Genomic DNA, 21,661 nt, shown 5'->3' on the forward strand with positions numbered 1-21,661 from the left:
AGGTTCTGGAGTGCACCACGTGAGAGTCCAGGGAACACCGAACGAGTGCGCTGAGTGAGGGCGCATGCGCCGCTCCCACCAAGCATCGGCTTGGTTTTGTCCTTTATCCTGCAGGCGCCGAATTCTGCAGGGCACCAGAAGGCTAAAAGGGAAAAAACCGAGCCGGCGCTCGGCGGGAGCGGCGCACGTGCCCTCACTCACTCAGCGCAGGCCCGCTCTCTCGGTGTGCTGCCTGCCGTGGCCACCACAGCACAAAGCAACCAGCTGAGCCTCCGTCTCTTCCCCGTCGGAGGAGCTGCCCTCCAGCCGCTGCCTGCCTCCTCCAGCCCTAAAAAGAAGGTCAACTCTGGGAAGGGGGGGGGCGCTCCGGAGGGATCTTTGCACCACGGCCCTGGCAGTTTATTGGCTGAGAGAATGCCTTATCTGGATCCCACATATCAGGCAAGTAACAGAGGTGCATTTGTTGTGCTGTGTGCTATGCTGTGCACTGGAAAAACCCTCAGCCACAGTTGGTCCAGTTCTCTAAAATGGGAACAATACTGGCGTGCCCTAAGGGGATTGTTTTGGGAGGATGCAGAAGGAAAGGAAAGGTTGTCAAACCATCCTGAGAGAGAGGAGCAGAGGCAACGTGGGAATTCGAAACAAGCAGCTCTAGACATCCTTTTCCTTGGTGCCTGGCCATCTCTTTTCAAGTCTTGCTTTCATTTCTTCCTGCAGGGATCTACACAAGCAACAAAGATCCGATTTCGCACGGAGGCGGGGTGCTCCGGACAGTGTGTAGCACTCCTCTCTCCTCCAGCCTCCTGGCTCATCAAGGCACTTCGTCGCTTCCCCAGCTCACCCGCTCTCCCTTCGCTAGCGCCATCCCAACCGCCTCTTCTTCCTCCGTCTCCACAACCCAGGTAAGCACTTCAAGCATCCATGCTCTTAAGTCATTTCTGTGCACTGAGGGGGTGCATGGGGCACGTTCTAAAGGACAACTGTGCTGGCTGGGGCTGATGGGACTTGTGGTCAAAACAACACTGGAGAGCACCAGGCTGGTTAAGATTGATGTGTGTAAAAGGGTAAAGAAGTTAAAAGGCATCAAACAAACAGAAACAGCCTAGGGCTTGACTGACCTCTGTGGAGCGTGATTTGTAAAATGTGAAGCAAACAAGCGTGGCTGCTTCTCAGGGTCTGGGTAACTCCCAAGTCCTCATTGTTCAGGCACGCTGCTCCTGCTGCTTGCCGATTTTGCTGCTTTTTAGTGGAACTTGGAATATGCAATACAGAAAACCTGCTGGTGAATAGCAGTATTCAGTGGCTGGGTGCACTTTACCATGCTAGGCTGCGTGAGAAATGTCAAGGGTGCTGTTCTTCTTGGTCTGCAGCCCTCACGGTAAATGTAGGCACTCATTTTAATTTGCAACTTGTACATTCATTAACTGGACTCCGAAACCACTGCTGTCTCCCGAGTAAAAGCAAAACAAATGCTATTATTCTTTGATGGTGGTGAACTGAAGCAGCAATCCAGAAAGCCCTCTCATAATTCCATCCTGATGATTCAGCATCCAAAGCCGAAGCTCTCCTCATTGTTCTAAAGGTAAAGGTACCCCTGACCGTTAGGTCCAGTCGCAGATGACTCTGGGGTTGCGGCGCTCATCTCGCTTTATTGGCCAAGGCAGCCGGTGTACAGCTTCCGGGCATGTGGTGAACCAGAGCAGCAAACGGAAACGCCGGTTACCTTCCCACCGGAGCGCTACCTATTTATCTACTTGCACTTTGATGTGCTTTGGAACTGCTAGGTGGGCAGGAGCTGGGACCGAACAACAGGAGCTCACCCCGTCTTGGGGATTCGAACCGCCGACCTTCTGATTGGCAAGCCCTAGGCTCAGTGGTTTAGACCACAGCGCCACCCTCGTCCTATTATTCTAGTCTCTGGCTAATTTACATGCCTCCAGGTATCCCACCACCAGCACCAATTTCACCTGCGTTTCCTGCAGAAATAAAATGGTTTCATTTTAATGAAGTGTCCCTACAGCCACATGAGACTGAAATGCTTTGAAGCTTCTTTTTAAGACAGAGGCCCAGACATCATCTGTCTGCTGCCTGTCTGTTCCGCTCATCCATTCAGTACCAGCCTAAGCTCTGATCAGAAGTTTGGAAAATACGACTCTTAAAATGAAATGGCTGTTTTTCTTTTCCCTTCTTCCTTTGTTGTCCTCACCTTTGCAGGTGTTCTCACTGGCGGGATCTACGTTCAGTCTCCCTTCCTCGCATATTTTTGGAAGCCCCCTCACTTCTGGGCTGTCGGTCAATCCTCTCTTGAACCAATCTGAAAGCAACCGGACAGGTACACAAACCGGAAAGTTTGAAATGATCTCATTATAGAATGTCCTTCTGAAAGTCAAGGCCACACTTGTCTACAAGGTCATCTCCTTCCCTTCTTCCCCCTGCTGCTTAGTTCCAAAGTCTTTAGAGCTGATAAGGTTTCCACACATGAGGGGAAGTGTGATGGGTAAGCTAGGGAAAAAAGTTTCACATTTACTCCTTAAAAAAAGAAAAATGAAAACATGCCATTTACAAAGATCAAGCTGTTTGGTGTATAAATACAGCAGGCAAGCTTCAGAAATATGACCTGGAACCCTTGGGAAAATACGTGCGCATGCGCAGTGAAAGAGAGAGACCATGTTATGTTGACACAGTGACTGCACTAGCCTGCCATCTGGTGGCATGTGGGAGTAACACCATTCCTTGAGACAGGAAGTGGTTATGTTGTTATGGCTGCGCTGAGCGTTTTCAGTTTTAACAGGAAGGTTTAAGAGGCTTTGTTTTGAATCCACAGAAGGTGTAATACTGTGTAGTGTAAAATGTTAACTGCGTAACTATTGAGTGTAGGACAGTTGTGGGTATGCAGAAATAAATGGAAGCTGTGTTTTGAGAAACTCCAAATTGATCTGTGATTATAATAAATAATATCACGGTTGAATTCACTTGAGCAAAATTGTGTTAATGTACCAAATCACCCAGGGATTTTGCAGGTCGATTTAGACACAACGATAGACCTGCTTCTATAAACTGTGGTCTTCTCTTTTAAAACTGGGGGCCCTTTATTAAAGAGCAAATAGGGGCATAGGGAGAGCTAAACTTCAATCCCTACTTGAAGCTTACTTCCCTGGAATATGCCCTCCCAGATGCCCTCTTTGATATTGGATGTGGAGTGTCCTTGGAGAAAAGGGCAAAAGTTTTTAGGCTTTTAAGCAGCAGGTTTTAGTACAGAATCTGGGTTTGAACAAACAGTAGTGCTGCATCATGTCTGGTCAGGTCTTCTGCCGTATCAAGCGTTTAGGGTAGTATTGGCGTGGTTGTCAGTAAATAATTTTTTTTAAGCCACTCTCTATATTTCCACTTCCAGAAGCAGATTTGGAAGACTGTAATTTTGTCTGCCGAGGGTCATCACCACAAGAAAGTCTTTCTTCCATGTAAGTTTATTTGCCTGAAATACTGCATTGGGGGCAGGGGAGAGAAGGAAACAATGCACTGCTTAACTAGCAAGGATAACATATAATAATAATAATATCATCATCATCCAGAGATAGGGTTGCACCACACAACAGACTAATAGGGAAGACAAAACCAATGGGGGCATGACAGGGTAACTAACATGTTTCCTTTCACAAATCCTCATTGCATGTGAAGAGAGTAGCTTTTCTGAGAAGATACCCTTGAATATGCAGCGCCTGGTGAAATTTCAGGTGCAGAGAAATGGCAGGGCAGGGGTTTTGACAAGGTGTCTCTCTGTGGCTGGTGATGCCAAATAAACAAAAACATATGGAATCTTCATAATACATACAGAATTGAACTTTTTTACATCTTGCAGCCTTCCAGCTGATGTGGAGTTCTTAACATGAGACAATGGACTTAATAGCTTGTTTTAGGAGGTGTGTTGACTGTCCTTCCCCTTCTGACAACACTTTTCCCACCACTCTGTTCCCTCTGCAGGTCCCCCATCAGCAGCCTCCCCACTCTCTTTGACCAGACAGTATCAACGAGCAGCGGGCAGCTGGAAAACGTTCCCCAGGCTACACCAAACATTGAGCAGCTCCTGGAGAAACAGGGCAATGGAGAAGCCGGTGTTAACAGTGAGTCGCAGGAGACCTTGTGGAACTGTTTGCCTTTGCTCAGGGGCTAAGGATGGGGGCAAACCTCACTCATGTATACTTCTCCCATCAGGCTATCTCCATTCTGCAGAAAACTTCCCCTGCTAAGGCTTGCTTAGGGATGGGGAGGTGGCATTCTGATGCCATATGTCAACAAGCAAAGCAGATGTGCAGAGAAGAGGTTCATTTCTTAAAAAAATAAAATGAACAAACCACTTCTGTTGGTTCATGCGGATGTTGGAAGATCGAACCTCACACCTCTCAGACCTTTGGACCTCATTCCTGACCATCAGGGAGTACAGGGCCCCAAGTTGCAGGTGTGCTCTGATGGTTAGAGCTTTGGGTTCAAACCATGGAGACCTGTGTTCCAACGCATCCCCCAAGCCAAGAATGTTTTATGACCTTGGGCCACTTACTTATTTCCCAGCCTACTTCACAGGGCTGTTGCAAAGGGGGACAGGGGCGGTCCTATGTGTGCTACCCAGCACTTCTTCAAAGAAGGGTGGGGTGAAAATATAATAGGCGAATGAATGAGGGCTCCTTTCTGTGCAAATCAGTGGGCAGAGAATTATGGGCAGCCTGTTGACTTCATTGATTGTGCTCCTTATTTTACTGCCTCCTCCCTTTCGTGTATGCTCTAACTGTGTCACTGTTGTTCCCTCCCCACCCCTCTCCACTCCCGGCCCTTCTTCGTTGCCTCTCCTCCCCCTGGCCCCCTTCCCACCCACGTTTTCTGCAGTTGTAGAAATGCTCAAGGCCCTTCATTCGCTGCAGAAAGAGAACCAGCGCCTCCAGGAGCAGATCATGACTTTGGCAGCTAAGAAGGAGCGCCTGCAGCTTCTCAACGTCCAGCTCTCTGTCCCCTTCCCGGTGGTCACCACCAGCAACGGCCCTGCAGGCCAGGCTCAGTACATCCTGGCCTCCAATGGTATGGAGATGAACTCTCCTCCAAGCCCTGCCTGACTGTTTCTTAATTCCTGACAAGGACATTTTCCAATCATGGCATCCCATTTATGGGATACCGTGCTTTTATGTCCCTCAACTTCCTTTTCCTTAATCTTAACTAAGAGGGTTTTCAGCTCCTCCTCAACAAAACAAAACTTTATGGTTTGGCCTTTTTTGGTTCCTCAGCCACTTTGCAAACAAGGAGAGTCAGAAATCAGCATATATGGTGGTTTCTGCACATGCTGTAGTGGGAAGTGAGGGGCAGATGAGGCTCATCAACCTGGGAAGGTAGCCCATCTAGGAGAAGGAAAACCACCTCTGCCTTGCAGGTTATCTCTGAGAGAAGAAAGGGCTAAGGAGTAAACCCTACACAAATCTGTGGTGAAGTCCCTAAGATGGTTGGATGGTGCCTTGTATGCCTCCTTCTGGCAACTCCTGCAGCCAAGCTGGTGCCAAACGTATTGCTCTGCTGTCCTTTGGACCACATAAGTGAGGCCAAGACAAGAGTCTTGTCTGGGCAGCCCAGGACCTCCATAAACACTGCTCAGGCTTGTACCCAGAGAGGTCACTTTGGTGCAGCTAATGCAGCCCTTGACTTCACCCCCAGAGGCGCACTCCATTGTATCTTGAGACAGTCAGATGCCAACAACATATATATCTCAAAAGAAAGAGGCACAGACCCAAGGCATTCAGTGTGATCCAGAAGCTCTTAGCCGTCACCTTGGATAGGGTGGGCTAAGCTGGGCTGAGTCGGAGACACAAGGTGCTCTACAGCTGTGGAGATGTTCTCTGGAGAGGCTTCCTGATTTTCTCTTTTTCCCTCTAGCGTGCAACAGCGACTCGTTGAGTATCAGCAAGAGCCCTCCTTGCAAGAACAGCTTTGGCATTGAAAACTCGCTCTCTACTTCCTCTGAGGTACGGAGCATCTCTTTCCGTTCTCCCCACTGTTCCTTATTGGAACTTTCACCCCCCCCCCTAGCCAGAAGCGGCTCCTCCATGGCAGATTAGGAGTGCCATGGAGCGTGGTTGAGTGGCAGGCAGACCAGCCAATGGGGAATATCTCCTGCAGCACCAGCTGCCATGAAATCAATGGGAGCTGTGTATGAGTATGGCAGCACCCTTGCATGGCATCCATTCATTTCAGCAGGGGCTGGCACAGGAGACCTTCCACAAGGGTTACTTACACACACACACACACACACACACACACACACACACACACACAAACTCATTAGCTTGGGCATCAAAATGCCATCCCTGTTGCCAGCAGTTTGGACCTGGCAGATGCCTTTCCCTTTGGTGGGATGTGCTGGATTCAGTCACAGGCAGCCCCTGGATAGGATCCCTTGCACACCAGAATGATTTCCCCTCCTTTTTCCTCCCTCCTTGCAGGATCCTCACTCCGGCTGCCCCAGCAGAAGCAGCTCCTCCCTCTCCTTCCACAGCACGCCTCCCCCGCTGCCCTTGCTGCAGCAGAGCCCTGCCTCTCTCCCGATGACGACTGGGGTGCAACAGCCGCCACCAGTGAATGGCTTGGCCAGGGCAATGGGGACAGTCCATGGGGGAGGCGCCCCTGCCAATCATAGCCTGGTGGATGGTCTACTTGGGAGCCTGGCGGGAGGGCAGCAGGTACCCATCAACGGCATCCTGGGAGGTCTGAATGGAGCAGTGGCCACCCAGGCCCAGAATCCCCTCTTGGTGCAAAGCAGTGGGCCCCCAAACCTGCAGCTCTCCAGCAGCCAAAGCAGGTAAGACTCAGGAAGGAGGGAGGAACAGATGAAGGTGGGTTTGCAGTGCCTAAAGGGGCTCTACTTGTCCAGAGTTCTGCCACACGTTCCAGAAAAGCATTTTATTGGTGAAAGCTTCAGGGGAGGTGGCTGTCCCCACCTACTCTGCCAGGCTCCCGGGCATTTGGCTTTCACCCACACCTGCTGTTCCTGGTTGGCCTCCCAGATTTAATCACATGTGTGTTTTGCAAGGTTTGTGCATACCCCTGAGCTATATCATCCAGGCAAGGCACAAAATGATGAAAAGGCATCAGTGATGGAAGCAGGAGATGCAGAGATGTGTGCTCACCATAAAGCAGGAGTAGGGAACATCAGGCCTGGGGCCAGATGCAGCCCTCCAGGCCTCTCTGTCTGGCCCTCGGAACTCTCCTCAAGCCACGCCCCTCAGTGATCCTGCTTCACACCTAGAGTACTTTTGCCTGGTTGGGATGTCTCCTTGAACTCTGGTCTGGATGGAGGATAGAGTGGGGGAGGTGTATGAACTTGCCTACTGTACAAACATAAAGCATAAGCCCATTGCCCTGCCCACTTTTGACCCTGACCCTGCCTACTATTGCCATGTGGCCCTTGGAAGGTTGCCCAACAGGGAATGTGTGAAAAACATTCCCCACCCCTGCCTTGAAGTGTAGCCCAACCTGCAGTTTGGAAAGATCCAAACTAGGGCTACCTGCACCTTGCAGTTCTGTGACTGCAGGAATTATACCTGGGTGCAAGTAAAAGGGAAGAGAGTTTCTAACCTTTAAGGCATATAAGTGACCAAAGGTGGGGGAAGGAGACACAATAAGGGAAGCATGAGAGCAGGGGAGCAAGACTCATGCCTTCTCTGGACCGCCAGTTTGCAAGGCCTGGTCTCTTGCCATAAGGCGGTGGGGAAATGAGTGCTCTCCTGGATCAGACCAAAGGCCTAGCTGCTCCTGCATCCTGTTCTTATAGTGACCAACCAAGTGCCTCTATGGGAAGCCCGAGGGTAGCGCAATGCGTTTTATAAGAGCCACGTTGCACGTTGCCCTCCCGTGCATGAGGCCAGGTGAGGGAGCATGCCTGGCATGCCTCCTAACGCAGCCAATTTTCAGTGCCATTGGAAGGTGGCAGGCAAATCTGACCCAGGGAGCACAGTGAACCATTAAGTTCTTCTCAAGCCCTCTTTGACCCAAACAGCACTCCTGCTGCCTCAGCTCTTGTTTGTTTTGGGGAGGTTTAAGCAGGAAACTGCAGGTGTTACTTGGGGTGAAGTTAGAACCAGAGGTGTCAGTTGGCTTTTCTGTCTTGAGCGCCAATGTTTTGGGGCGTGGCCCCACTCTTTCTGGAGATAGCTCTCTAACCCCACCCCCCTCGACGCTTTCTCCCTCTTCCCTCTCTCCAGCATGGCCAGCACAAGCCACCTGACTGAGCAGCAGCAGCAGCTCCTCAGCCAGCATGAGCTCCAGCTCCAGCAGCTGCAGCAGCTCCTGACTTCGCAGCCACTCAACCCAGTAAGTACCTCTGCTCTGGTTGGCAACTCCTGCCCACAGTTGTAGCAGGCAAGGGGGCTAAGCAGCTGATGAGGTGCCTTGGCTTCTTACACTTGGGTGGTAGGGGAAAGGCTGGGGTGGAAGTTCCAGGAAAGGATGAAAAAAGCCTGGATCATCTGGGGGGACAAAGATTGGGGTGTGGAGGAATTATGAGAGAGGTTCATAACATTATGAGCGGTGTAGAGACAGTAGGCAGAGCAGTGGCTCTTGAACTGCGGGGTGGAGATCCCTGTGGGGAGGCACCTCAAGAAACAGATGAAATCCCATAGCGTAGGATCCTGATTCAGGCAGAGCTTTCCTTCCTGTTCCAGCCCATGACTGGGGTGGCAGACCTAAGTTATGGGAGCACTCCTTCCCCTAGTTCTTCTCTCCTGTTGGCGTGGAGGGAGAGCTGCCAAGATCCTTCTGCAGCTGACCTTTGCAATTTTGTCTTCCCAGGAGCAGCAGGCTTTGGTATTCCAGATGATTCAACAGATTCAGCAGAAGAGGGAGCTGCAGCGGCTCCAGATGGCCAGCTCCTCCCAGCTGTCCATGACTGGCCTCGGGCCGGCTACCTCCACATCCCTCCTCCACTCCAATGCCCCTGCAGCTTCAGTTGCCAACAGCAACCTCCTGGCCTCCATTTCCCCTCAGCAGCTTAATCCAGCCAGTTCCTTGATGGCTTCCCCATCACTCAGCACCAGTGGGAACAGCCTGATGTCAGCTGCAGTAGGGGTAACTATCCCACCTGTCCTCACCGCACAAACCAACCCTTTCCTCAACCTGCAAGGTGACAAAGCAGCCAGAAAGGAATGGTGGGTATCAGGCCATCGCCTGCCAACAGCTTAGCTGCTGTGATGTCACGGAATGTTCACAGGTTTTCCCCCAGCTAGGGGGGAAAGGGTTAGCTGTGGAACGATCACAAAGCACACGGCTGCTTTGAGGAGAGCAGGAGATAATTTTGACTAAGTGGGGAGGAAATCTACATAATCTCGGGACAGGTTGGATTCTTTCAGAAGGAAATGAGAGGTGATAAGGGGTCTGGGTGAAGGGGAGATGAAGGCTGGAAGTGCTAGTGGGAGAGTCTGTCTGAGACAAGGATGCCAGCAGCATGGAGCTGAGCAGGGAAGGTGGTTGAAGGAAGGAGGGTTAGAGTAGGCAATGAACTAAGACACAGAGACCTCAGGGAGCACTAGATGGAGAAGAAAGGAGTAAAGAAATGTGAATATTTCATAGGAAATTGAAGTGGGCAGGTGAATGGCCTTCAGGCTTGCAGGGCTATTATTGTGGTGGATGCTGCAATTTCCTATATTTTTCTTTTTCTTTTATTGCTCTTTGACACGCAACCGGTTTAGACTGTCCTGTGCTTCTTCCTTTATCTTCATGTTTAGGGCATGAACGAAAAGGGAGGTGCCCCAGTTCAGGACAAAGGTTAACTTGGGCGATACCAGGCTGCTCTCTGCTATAGGAAAGCAATCTGTGCCTGAGCCACGGATCCCGAGACGTAGAGCAACCACATGCAAGACTTCAGAGGGAGTCTTCCTGCCATGGGCAGAGCAGTGCCAAGCAAGGTGCGCCAGGAGTCTACGTTCCTCGGTTCTGAGCCCGTCGTACTGAACCCTTCCAAAGGAGGCAGGTTGAGCGAACAACACCCAGCTCCCTTGTCAGCTGTGTCTGCAATGCCGCACTTATTTCACAAGAAGTTGCACTCCCAAGGGGAAACGGTGAAGCAGTCTGCTGATCAGATACCTGAAGACACCCCCCTCGAGGGTAGGATCAGCTAATCGGACTGTGGCCACCTGGTCCTGGAAGGAATGCTGTCTTTGCAGAGCAGGGCATTTTCCAAACCAGGGATAAGGAATCCAGCAAGGCGCAAGGCAGCGAAAAGGTCCAGCTGCAGCAACAGGGTGGAGCTTTTGAGGTCTCTGATGCACAAGAGGGTGAGATTTGGAAGGCGTTACACAGGAATCCTGCAGAGAGCCTGGAGGTCTTCAGAAGTGCACACAGATGAGCCTTTCTTAGCATTTCTGCTGGGAGAAAAAGCCGCTCGGTTCTCCCAAATCTCCCACAGCCAGGGGTCTTAAACACTGACCTGAAGGAAACAGCCCCTCGCTTTCATGCTCGAGTATGACCCTTCTCTTCCATACCTTCAGGAGGCTTTGTTAGGTGTCCTGCAGTTAACAAGGCCATTGCAAACAATCACTGCTCACCATCAAGGTGCTTTCCAGCCCCTCCAGAAACGGACCTTTACCTACTCCATCAGACCAGCCACCCAAAAGCCAACAGCAAAGAGGCAGAGTCGAGACTTCATCTAAGGGCAGGAGCTGTTCCTTCCACCTCCAAAGCAGCTCCGTTCTGGTGAAGAACATCTTCCAGCCCAGTCAAAAGCTCTAAGCTAAATCAGGTCCTAGCTGACAAGAGCATTGGTCTTCCCACCAGTGTGAGCCCTCTCCCATCTCCAGGGAGTCAGCTCCATTCTCCTTTAAGCATCCTTTTTAAAGGATGTTGTGATGAGGTGAAATGGGGATCCAAGTCAGATATCCTGAGGAATCCCACCCAGACTTGCCTCCATGTCATTGTGGGCACATCCCAGCCACCTCTTCCAATTTGCACTATTTTCAAATGGTGCTGGGCATGTGATGATGACCACAGGAATGGCCACTGCTGTTCAGATTCATCTCCCCCCTCCCCTGTGTGTTTTTTGCTTTTGTTTCTTCTTTTTCTTTTGCCCCTTTTTGAAAAATACCTGCCCCACAGATGAGTTGGATGCTTGAAGTAAAAGGGGGGGCGGGGAGAAAAATCACAGCATCTTTTCAAGATTTCATCCTTTGGTTTGTTTTGTTTCACGTAAACAGATGTACCTGGCTCCACATTTTGTGTGTGTGTGAATGTGCTGTAGGGGTTTGGTGTGTGGGGGTTTTTTTTTAATTCGTTCAACAGAAAACTACTGGAAACTGACAAGAGCAGCAGCTTTTCCACATGGAAACCAGGCAGCTTCTCATCATGGCAGCTTTGGCACTAATTAAGGAGCAGCTAGAAAATGGAATGACGCTTGACATTTCCCCCACCCTTTCAGCAGAGCGTTCACAGACAGAAATACCCATCAACATTATGCACTTACTGCTTGGACAGCAGACTCCTCTTTGAAAGGCATCCAGGCCAGCACTTCTGCCACATTCCAGATCAGTTTTGTCCTTCACTGTCATTCTGGTGTGGATCTTCTTGGCTCTTGTCCAACTGCCCAACTGTGGCCTTGGATCGCTGGTGTTTTTTGTTTTGTTTTAAATTGTCTGTTTTTTTAAGAAAGCAATTGCACAGATCAACTGTTTGATTCAGAGTTGGGGCCCCTTGCCGCCCCCATTCCTGTAAACAACTGGTTGGTGTTGTCCTCAGTCTCCTGTTGGGAATCTGTGGTGCCACCAGGCAGCTTAATTGGGAAGCAGATGCTCAGCCAGCACCTGCAGAGTTCCTCATCCAGCCACACCAGTGGACTTTTGCCCTTCTCACTGGTTTGCGGTGGTATATTCTTCCCAGCCATACTAACTTTCCTCTCCCTGGAATTGCAGGTTTGACTTTTTAAGGTTTCCTGCCAATAAATGCTGGATTTGCACAATTGTTACCCACATACCCATGGACTCCCAACTAAATTTGATTTGATAAGCAGGGGGGAGACAGGAGGGAAGTACCCTGAGGTGGGTTCCTGAAGTGGCCACGTGGAACTTCCCCTAAAAGAAGGCAAGTTGAAGAAGCACACAGGTGAAAATAGGCAGATGTGAAGGGGCAAGTTCACAATTGGGAATGGTTTGGAGAAGAAAGGGGACTCTGTAAGCAGAGGAGGGAAGGGCCAGGGCATTGGCTGGGCAGGAAGGCAGCACAAGGCTTCGTGCATAACGGTTGGGAGAGAGAGACCTGTACCTCTCTAGTGATGGCACAAATACACAACAGTACAAGAAAAAAACATGGTTACCAACCCCTGGTTCTACTCCTAACACTGAGTGAGGGGGCATATGCAAAAACAACCAAGCAGAAACATGAGCTTTTTTCTCTTTCTTTTTAGTGCTTTTCTCCCAGTTGGGCTCTGAAGCCAGAAGAAGCCCAACTGCAGAGAAAATTGGTGGGGTGTGGGTGTGTAGCATAACATAGGAATGGATGATGGCAGGCATGAGAAGGCTTAAGCAGCCCTCTCCTGCTTGTCCACCCTACCCTGAATATGCCTCCCCCACTTACCCCTGCATTTGTGTTAACTGGCAGGCACATGCTTGGAAAATGCATGCCAGCAGACTGGCTGGAGACTGACCCATTTCATGGGTAGGTAGATTTGGGGTTCACACATCATCACAAGCATGAGAATCCCACATTCACCCCATTACACTTTCAGGGGTTGCGTTCTGAAATCTCACCCCCCACTATCTCCTTGCTGCCCCCTAGTGGTTTTGTGGGGATATATTTGTCCTCAAAATCCAGTCCCAGCCCTGTCTGGTCTCTTTGACTTAAGGAATGATATGTGCCCAGTCCAACCCACCAGGCATGCTTTGTGGCTTCAAAGACTCATCTGGAAGGGGGGATTTTATCAAGTCTTAGGTGGGCATTCATCTGGTCATCTGGAATAATGCCCTAAAAAACATTAATCTATGCTCTGGATTACATCTGAAAGGAACTAGTGAGTGGAAAGATGGTTTGGGCAGCTGGCATTCAGTAGTAGTGAGCTTGTCCTGGCGGGCAAAAGATTTATCTAAAGAGGTGTCAATGCAGGAAATTTTGTGGGGAAGGAGGACATGCACTTAAGTATGCCAGTTCTGTCCATTAGGCCACCACAAATCATGCAGCCTCCCTCCCGAGTCCCAAAGAAAAGAACTGGCAATAGCATGTTCAGGTCAAACGGCAATGCCTGAATGATGCACACAACCCTGTGCAAATGTAGCATTGCTTACTGGTGCTACTTGTCGTAGGATGCTCCTATGAGCTCATAGGAGCATATACCCAACCTAAGAGATGGTGAAGGGTGTACTTAGGGTGTATATTCCACACATCTATGATCTGACAAATAGTTGTGGCAGTCTTAAAAAAATTAGGGCATTTTTCTTTAAGTCACTAAGCTGATGGTAGATCAGATGAACTTAAATATAGAGGAGAGGCAGAGAGCTCACCTGAAACATAGAGGGAAACGCAAGGTGAGTTATTCAGAGTTTAATTTGTTGTTCAATGGGTCTGCCAAAAGAATTAGAACAGGGGTGTGGAGGAGTTGGGCAACCCACTTTGTGGGGGGAAACACCATGTTGACTCCTCATTTTAAAGTCCATCTGCTCTCAGCCCTGGTTGTGAAAAAATACTTTCCAGTTTTCTCATCTTGCATAACCTATTGAAGTTGCAGGGTCATGCTGGCCAGACTCTTTTTATCTAGGGAAATCACCCATCTTGGAAGTGTGGTTAGACCTGGAAATCTGACTGGGAAAAAGCTTACTGGCTTCACCAAACGTTTGGATCGGAATAGATCTCAAGCTAAAATTTAGACAGTAGAGAGAGAATGTGTAGGTGCAAGAGGCTTGTGGGGTATGGGAGGAAGCACTTATTTCTGGAATCATCCAAATGCGCCTGCTCTCTTTTAAAAATGGCAGCTATCACCTCCATCCTGTCTGTTTCAGCCACAATGTTTCCTCCTACAAAACTTACCGGTTTGGGACATGACTTTCTATCAAGAGTTATGAAGGCATTCAGACAGTGGTTGGAAAACACAGCCATCGTGGTAGTCACTGATAGCCTCATCTTCCATAAGTTTCCCTAGTCCTCCTTTAAAGTCATCAAAGTTGGTGGCTCTCAGTCCATCTCATCACAGATCTCCAACATTTCATGTAGTTTGGCAGTTTGTTACGTTTGGCTGTGAAATACATCCATTTTTTTAAGAATCAAAAATGCTTCAGCCTTTCCTCAGAGGGAAGGTGCTCCTGCAGCCGATCAGTCGTTTGGATTGTCCTTACTGCACCTTTTCCAGCCAAAGCTCCTGTCCAACAAACTTGGGAGTTCAGAAACAGTGTCCCAGGAATGAAACTGACTTGAAATCCTAACTATTGGGGTTTTTAAAGCAGAGGCTGGGTGGCTATCTGTCATGTATGATTTAATTGAAATTCCTGCTTTGCAAGGAGTTGGACTAGATGACCCTCAGGGTCCCTTCCAACTCTACAATTCCGCGACTCCATGATTCTAACACAGGCATTAAGGTCAGCGCGAAAAATCTGTACGTAAGGCAGACTAGTTGTGGTGCTTTGAAAAAGCACCGGGGCAAGAGCACTGGAGTCTCTTCCTTGGCAGGAAGAGGACAAAAATAAAAATTGGAGGAGGAAAAGGAGTAATCTCCACATTTGGTTGCACTGGGGTATATTTCTTTATACCCATCTTTTGATGCTAATGTCTCGTTTTAGTACCTTGCCTGTGCCTAACACCCCTCCCCTCCTTGGTAGTTGTTATTTTTAATTAAAGAGGAAAAGATGTATATATATATTTTGGCAATTAAGGTAATGTAGCTAAGATATATTTTTTCCATGCTGCTTCACTGTTCTTTATTATAATAAATAATAATAATTAATATCAAAGACTTTAAGAAACTAAATTGGGGCTGTCCCCCTTCAAATTTAACTAAGCATAGAGTGATATCATGGGTGGGAAATTTTCTCCTTCCCCTCTCCCCACACTGGGTGTCCTTCAGATGTTCTTGGAACACAACTCCCATCATTTCCTGACTGTTGGCCACGTTGCTGGGGAAGATGGGAGTTGGAGACAAACAACATCTGGAGGGGACACAGGGTAGCCACCCCCCATTTTAATGCAAGCACTGATCAAGGCGTTGGGTTTCGCCAGCTAGGCCAGAATGGCCCGTGTGAGAAAATGTCAGCAGAATGTGCGCTTAGAGAAGAAAGGGAATACTGTAATGGGAACGAGCATTTCCGGAGTCCCTCAGTAGAGGGCAGTGTGCTAAAGCAGGAGTGGGATATCTGTGGGCCTCCAGGTGTTGTGACTGGGGCTCTTGGAGCTTGGCAACATCTGGGGAGCCACAGGTTGCCTTTTCTTGCGTTGAGCCGTGGAAAGCAGAAGTGATGTTTCTAAATAAATAAATGAATAAATAATGACCAAAAGTTATTCCAGTGCATTTTGAGCTGGCAAGGCTTTTCACGAGGGAACTATAAATTTAGTTTATATTTTTTAAAAGGTCCACCATATAAGCAGTCCTTTTTTAAATAACCCACTTGTATTTCTTGTCTGCAAGCAGATACAATCTTCCAGGTGGAAAGGCGCATTTACAACTTTAAAACTATGTACACCTCTGTGAAGTTTAAAATTAAAGGCTGTACCCATTGCTAACCAAAGAAGGAAGGGGAAAAATCATTAAGAAATAAAGAGATGTTATAGTTTTGGGGTATCGGTCATCCTTGTTTCTATTCTGTATAGTTATGATGTGCTTCTTGCTATGTAGACATTGAGTCCACTTCCAGGAGACAGCCTTTTCTCCCCAGCTATGGAATACTCTCCCAGGAGACATAGGAAGCAAAAATAGCTGTGTTCTTGGTCCATAAACTGCCAAAATCTGCAGTTGGGAAATGCTTTTATAAGGCCCATACTAAAATGTCACAAAATAGTAACACGTTCTCCAGAATGCTTCATCAGGCAAGATGTTACCCGAAGCAGGAGGTTCTTCTGAGCTTCCTACTTAGTTATCTTTCAGGGCCAGGCAAAACCCTTTTAACAATTGGGAGTTCCTATTTAAATTGCTTCTATGCTGCTTCTATAACACTGTTGTCTGTTTATTCATTCCAATGGTGCTGTACTTTTATTGATTGTATTCTGTTGTATTTATGTGGTGTCACACTGCCCTGATAGAAGGTGGTGGGGGAGGTCTTCTGGGAGGGCAGGATATAAATTCTTCTACAAATAAATAATTTCCAGCCTTGCCAACTGGAAATGGTAGATGACTTTTGGATCACTTTTTAAAATAAAAGATTCTTTTTCAATACACCTTTAAGGGCTGTCCCTTCTGCCTTCTGTGGTCTGGTAAAATACAATATAGGTGTTTGCTTGCTGCAGAAAGAGAGAAAGGGAGAAAGAAAGAAAATTGTTGTCAACCATCTGTCTTGGGAGACAATGGAGGAGTTTGTGGGTGAGGTTGTGGCACCTCCTGTGGCTGCAGAGACCACTGCAGGAGGGACATGTTTTGTTGCAGCTTGGGCAGATGAAGGCAGGGGGTTGGACTAGATGATCCTCATGGTCCCTTCCAACTCTACAATTCTATGCTTCTAAGACTGATCTGTCTAAGACTGATCTGGCAGCCTCTGCGCAGGGAGGGAGATGGAAAGGCTCTGCCTTGCCCACTGCTGGCTTCAACCCCACCCACCAACAGCACATAGCCCACAAACGATTATGCACCCAATGCCCTGGCATGTGGTGGGTCTCTTCAGGAGAGGCTGCCCCCCCCCCACTATGGTGAAGGTGATTACTGGCATGTAACACAGAAGCAACATACAGAAATGCATGGAAGATGCCTGTCTGATGAAATGGGGAATGGAATTCCATGCACACTGGAATTACAGCAGGTTGCCCAATTTCCCCAGATGTGCTAACTGCATTTCTTCAGACAGGCATCTTCCATACATCGTTGCATTTGCAACAGAGACTCCAGAGTGGGGGAATCGGGAGATCCCACTCCTGTAACAATTTGATCATTCCCTCCAGAAAATGTAATTAGGATGTGAGAAAACAACTAAAAACCTGCCCCTGCTTTTTAACACACACACACATCCTGTCATATGATAGCCTCTTCCCTTTAATTTTGCTCATGCTTCTCCACCACGTACATTGTTGTCATATTCATACACTGCACAAACATGTAAAAATGCTCCAATGGGCTTCCATGTAGCACCAGGTCTGTGTGAAGGGGTCCCTCAGAGGAGCATGATTTGAATCAGATGGTGATTGGGAGAAATTTGCTACACCTATGAATTGTGTGGAAAGTAAGAGTGCAGATGGCTCCTTTTTCTGTCAATCTCCTTCCCTGCTTACCCTCAGTCAGCCAAATAAAATGTAAGAGAAAACACACTGAAATATATTCAGAGTCGCAAAGTGATTTCATGCTCTTTATTCAGCTCATAGTGGTGAGGAGGAATGAATGAAGGTCCCCTCAAAGTATCTGCTTTATATACATTATTTACACAATGGGCTGCCCATGATTGGCTAATTCCGGAATTCTACTGTAAGCCAATCAGGTTGTGGATTCACTTCTATCTGGAGCATGATTGGGTGGTTCCTGCCAACCAATCATACTGCTGCATTGTTCTAGGACCAATCAGACTGCTGCATTCTGAATCCTATTGTTCTAGGACCAATCAGACTGCTGCAGTTTGGATCCTATTCAACTCAGTACGTAACACACACCCTCTGGATTTGTAAGGGAGGCTGAGAGCACTGCTTCATCTCATTTAAGCAGAAGTAATGTCTTTGGACCTTGAACCCAGGCTAAGTGTAGAGTCCAAAAGGGCAGCAGAAATCTTACGTAATATAGGTAAAATAAAGGTAAATGACATATGCAATATGACATCATATAACAGCCCAGTAAGAAGAGAACGCAAGACGACACAGGTCTCCTGTCTGAACATCCACTTTCTGTGGGGTTGTGTGGCTTTTCCTCCTCATGCTGGCTCCATCTCAGTTCCCTTGCTTGGGTTCTGTTGCTCAGCTTTGAAGAGTGTGAGATCAGATATTTCTAGGCTGTGTACACTCACCCGTTTACTCTGCATCCAATGCGCTCCCACTGTAGGTTTGGGAAGCAGTATATATACATACCACGTTCACCACAATCCATATCTGTATCCTGTCTTTTCTTGTGAAACCAGCTTCAATCTGAATTGAAGTATTAAAAAAAACAACCTAGCTGTGTTTCAAGCCAATACAGTAATGTGTATACAGCCCTAATCTCCATTAGATGTTGTTGGTGAGAGAACGTAACTATTCAATGTGGAATGCTATGGAGAAATCATAGGATTTTGCTGGAAATATCACAAAAGCAGTACATGACCAAGCTGTTTGTTGGGCAGACAGCTAGAGATTTTGCTGCCTGAGGCAGAACAGCAAATTCCCTGCAAGTCAAGACTGGTCAAGTTATTTGGGCACCTGCAGCAAAAAATCCCAGAAGTGCCTTTCCCTGGGAATAATGTTTGATGTGTCTGCACAGGATTTGAGCTGGTTTACCTAAACAGGTGCAATGGTATTCCAAGCCAATGGGGTTTGAAAAAGCCAATCTAAATCAGAGCACATGCATGTTCTAGGCATGGTTTGGCTAGATATGATGACAAAGGAGAGCTTTCTAAATTGCAAATAACTATGAGCCTAAAAAAAAAAGAATTCTGAATTTTAATTAGCACATTTTCCCATAAAGTTTTTATTTCTGCCTTTGGGTTTTGGTAACTTTAGACTACGCCAGAACTGATGTTGACAGCCACACTTCAAAAATATGCTTTACTGCGGCTGAGATTGCAGTGTATGTGATGCAGTTACAGAAGTTACAAAATCATGAATATGCAGATGCCAAAGAGGCACAAAGAACAGGTGGCAGATTTGCAAATTAGTTGGGGGCAAATCCCCTCTCCGCAAAACATCAGGGATGGATGTTAAACTGAATTTGAAATGTTGGCCAACATTTGAATTTGGAACATTCCTATTAATATTTAGCTGTGGGGGAAAGCAGCATAGTAAAACAAGCAGGTGTGTGTACTTTTTCTATTACAGTATATATAAAAGAAATCTGTACTGAGTGAGGGGGGCAGGCCAGATGCGCTAGGTTTCTTTTATGGCGTTTTAACAAAGAGACACTTCTCACTTGGGGAAAGCATGAGTTTAAACGTAAAACATTTACTTTTTCCTATGAGAAAATTCACAGGGGTTGGAATGGGATTAACAGCAACAGGGAAATCTCAAATGCCCACGTGCTGCTTACTTACCCTTTGCTTCCACTTTTGCTAACTCCCCTCCTTTCGTTCCTGTCCTGTAAAAGGCAGAATAAAATATCTTTCTATCACAACTGTATTTGAGCAAATCCAGGTCACACAATTAAAGTTTATTGGAGCTCTGCACAACAAACTTGCTATTGTCAAAAACCAGACTTTTTTGCAGTAAGATGGGGAAAATGCACTGCAAAGTGTGGAAACTGCAGCAAGGAGCTCTGAAGGAAGACTGATTACCAACACTGCCTTCCCGCCCCATTCTTATTTTGATAAACTTGTATTTATCCTGAAGAAGGGCCCTTACATTTTGTAAAAAAAATGTAAAACCATCCAGAAGCCTTTTTCAGCCAGGTTGAGGAACTTTAGGCCCAGAGAACAAATGCGGACCTCCAGGTGTCTCTTTGTGGCCCTCAGCTCTCTCTCCCCACTAGCCTTGTCCCAAACCTCCCTGGAGTGCTTTTGCCTGGCTGGGATGTACTCCCAAACTGTGACAATGCCTCTTGTTTGGCTGGGACGGCCCAACCCTTTTTGCAACCTGAGGCAAAATGGGAAGGTGCCATCCGGTGTGCCTTTTGCTCCCCCCTTGTTGCTCCCGCCAAAGCCCTGCTTATCAGGGTCACGTAACTGCGGCTTCTGGTGAGAACTCTGGTGAGAACTCACGAAAGCCCCTCAAAATCATGCAGAGGCCTCCATGAGATCTTGTGAGGGTCTCACAAGATCTTGCCAGAAGCCACTGCAGCTTCTTCTTATTCTCACTGGGAGAGAGGCACCCATGGAAGCATTCCTTGGATTCTGCTGCCTGTGGCACAGTGGCGTAGCTAGGGCTTTTGTGTTGGAAAGGGGTTTTGCTTTCTCCCTAATTTCTGTTATCCAATTCTTGCAAAATCCAGCAAGTCCTAAGAAACTTGCTTCTGGTAAACCTTCTCCCTCAAGGCTCCTCAGTTTTGCTCCTGCTTCCACCCACTAAACAGCATGCAGCCCCACAAGACAGATAAGTGTTCCCTGCTTGTTTTTAAACCATGAGGCCCCGCGTCAAGCCAGCAGCCCCATTTGTTCTGCGAAGGGCTTTGCTGCCTATAGATGCTAAATATGTGGAAATTAAATTCTAGTTCCCATTTGCGGAAGACAGCCCTGGGTTGTTTGACCCTTTAATTAGTTCTCTTACCCCTCTTACCCCTCAACGCGGGTGGCGCTGTGGGTTAAACCACAGACTCTAGGGCTTGCCGATCAGAAGGTCGGCGGTTTGAATCCCCGTGACGGGGTGAGCTCCCATTCTTCGGTCCCTGCTCCTGCCAACCTAGCAGTTTGAAAGCACATCAAAGTGCAAGTAGATAAATAGGTACCGCTCCGGTGGGAAGGTAAACGGCGTTTCCGTGCGCTGCTCTGGTTCGCCAGAAGCGGCTTAGTCATGCTGGCCACATGACCCGGAAGCTGTACGCTGGCTCCCTCGGCCAATAAAGCGAGATGAGCGCCACAACCCCAGAGTCGGCCACGACTGGACCTAAACTATGCAAGACAACTCTTTTTTAAAGTTTAAATGACATTTAACATTTACTTTGTGTACTTGCACTTGCAGATTATACAATATACAATTATACAATATAAAATGCAGGTGGGTGGGACTTAAGTTGTTAATAGGACTCCAGACTAACTCTGAGGCAGACGGCAGCACACACATGCGCCGCCTTGCCTCCATGATGCAGGGGGTTCAGGGCTGCATGAAGTCATTGTGCTGACATCAGCGTGCACACCGCAGAGCATGCTGACGTGTGTGTGGACACCCTGTGGGTGCAGAAATTTGGGGGGCCAACCCTCTCATTTGGAATTGGGGGTGTGTGCTTGGCATCCCCCCCATTCTTGGCGACCGTGCCTGCACAACACAACGTAACTGCTCACTGCCATAACTGAACCAACTGCCATAACGGCCACAGAGCGTATGACGTCATAGAGTTTCACAGCTCTTGCAATTCACCCTTTTACGTACGCATTTGGATGCTAACATCCCACCAAATATGGCCATTCGTTGCTTCTTATTTTTATTTTTTAGCAACCGGCGCTCCTCCCTGCAAGGAAGGAGACTGAGCAAATACAATGGTCGACGAGCTCGGCGGCGGTTTGAGTCTCTCTGTCTCTCTCTCCAAAGCGCAGCCCCAGGGCAAAAGGTCACCCGCCTCTCCCCACTCCCACCCCCGGGCTTCGAGCTCCCGCAAGAGCCAGCTAGGAACCTTTCGTCGCCGGTTCAGGGGCTGCCGGCGGGGCGGAAACAGAAACACCTGCGGCTTCCGGTGGGGCTGGTGCCTTGGCGCGGGGGACCGCGA

The 21,661-nt window shown here is 48.2% G+C and overlaps 1 protein-coding gene and 1 long non-coding RNA gene across 10 annotated transcripts in view; one reads left to right on the forward strand and one right to left on the reverse strand.

Annotated features, from left to right (window-relative positions):
* MLLT6 (MLLT6, PHD finger containing) overlaps window positions 1-10,323 on the forward strand; it is an 87,864-nt gene extending 77,541 nt beyond the window's left edge. For 3 of the 5 annotated variants that reach the window (XM_053363353.1, XM_053363355.1, XM_053363354.1), the window contains exons 11-19: window positions 718-902; window positions 2,215-2,332; window positions 3,395-3,461; window positions 3,982-4,121; window positions 4,879-5,067; window positions 5,911-5,999; window positions 6,477-6,832; window positions 8,235-8,343; window positions 8,821-10,323. In XM_053363353.1, coding sequence (XP_053219328.1) covers window positions 718-902; window positions 2,215-2,332; window positions 3,395-3,461; window positions 3,982-4,121; window positions 4,879-5,067; window positions 5,911-5,999; window positions 6,477-6,832; window positions 8,235-8,343; window positions 8,821-9,210 — 1,643 coding nt within the window. In that variant the 3' untranslated portion in view covers window positions 9,211-10,323. The remainder of the gene's footprint in view (window positions 1-717; window positions 903-2,214; window positions 2,333-3,394; window positions 3,462-3,981; window positions 4,122-4,878; window positions 5,068-5,910; window positions 6,000-6,476; window positions 6,833-8,234; window positions 8,344-8,820) is intronic. The other 2 variants (XM_053363357.1, XM_053363356.1) reach the window with 2 other exon arrangements.
* Window positions 2,326-21,660, reverse strand: LOC128400805 (uncharacterized). 5 transcript variants are annotated; one of them, XR_008327377.1, is made up of 5 exons: window positions 21,081-21,308; window positions 19,341-19,384; window positions 14,032-14,236; window positions 11,483-11,651; window positions 2,326-2,502 (listed from the first exon to the last, which is right to left on the reverse strand). It is a non-coding gene; the product is annotated as an uncharacterized LOC128400805 (long non-coding RNA). The 5 variants fall into 5 exon arrangements; XR_008327378.1 differs by lacking the exon at window positions 2,326-2,502 and adding an exon at window positions 10,336-10,388; XR_008327376.1 differs by lacking the exon at window positions 2,326-2,502 and adding an exon at window positions 10,336-10,391.
* Window position 21,661: the final 1 nt, after the last annotated feature.

The sequence above is a fragment of the Podarcis raffonei genome, chromosome 13 (assembly GCF_027172205.1).
Source record: "Podarcis raffonei isolate rPodRaf1 chromosome 13, rPodRaf1.pri, whole genome shotgun sequence".
Classification (NCBI taxonomy): domain Eukaryota; kingdom Metazoa; phylum Chordata; class Lepidosauria; order Squamata; family Lacertidae; genus Podarcis; species Podarcis raffonei.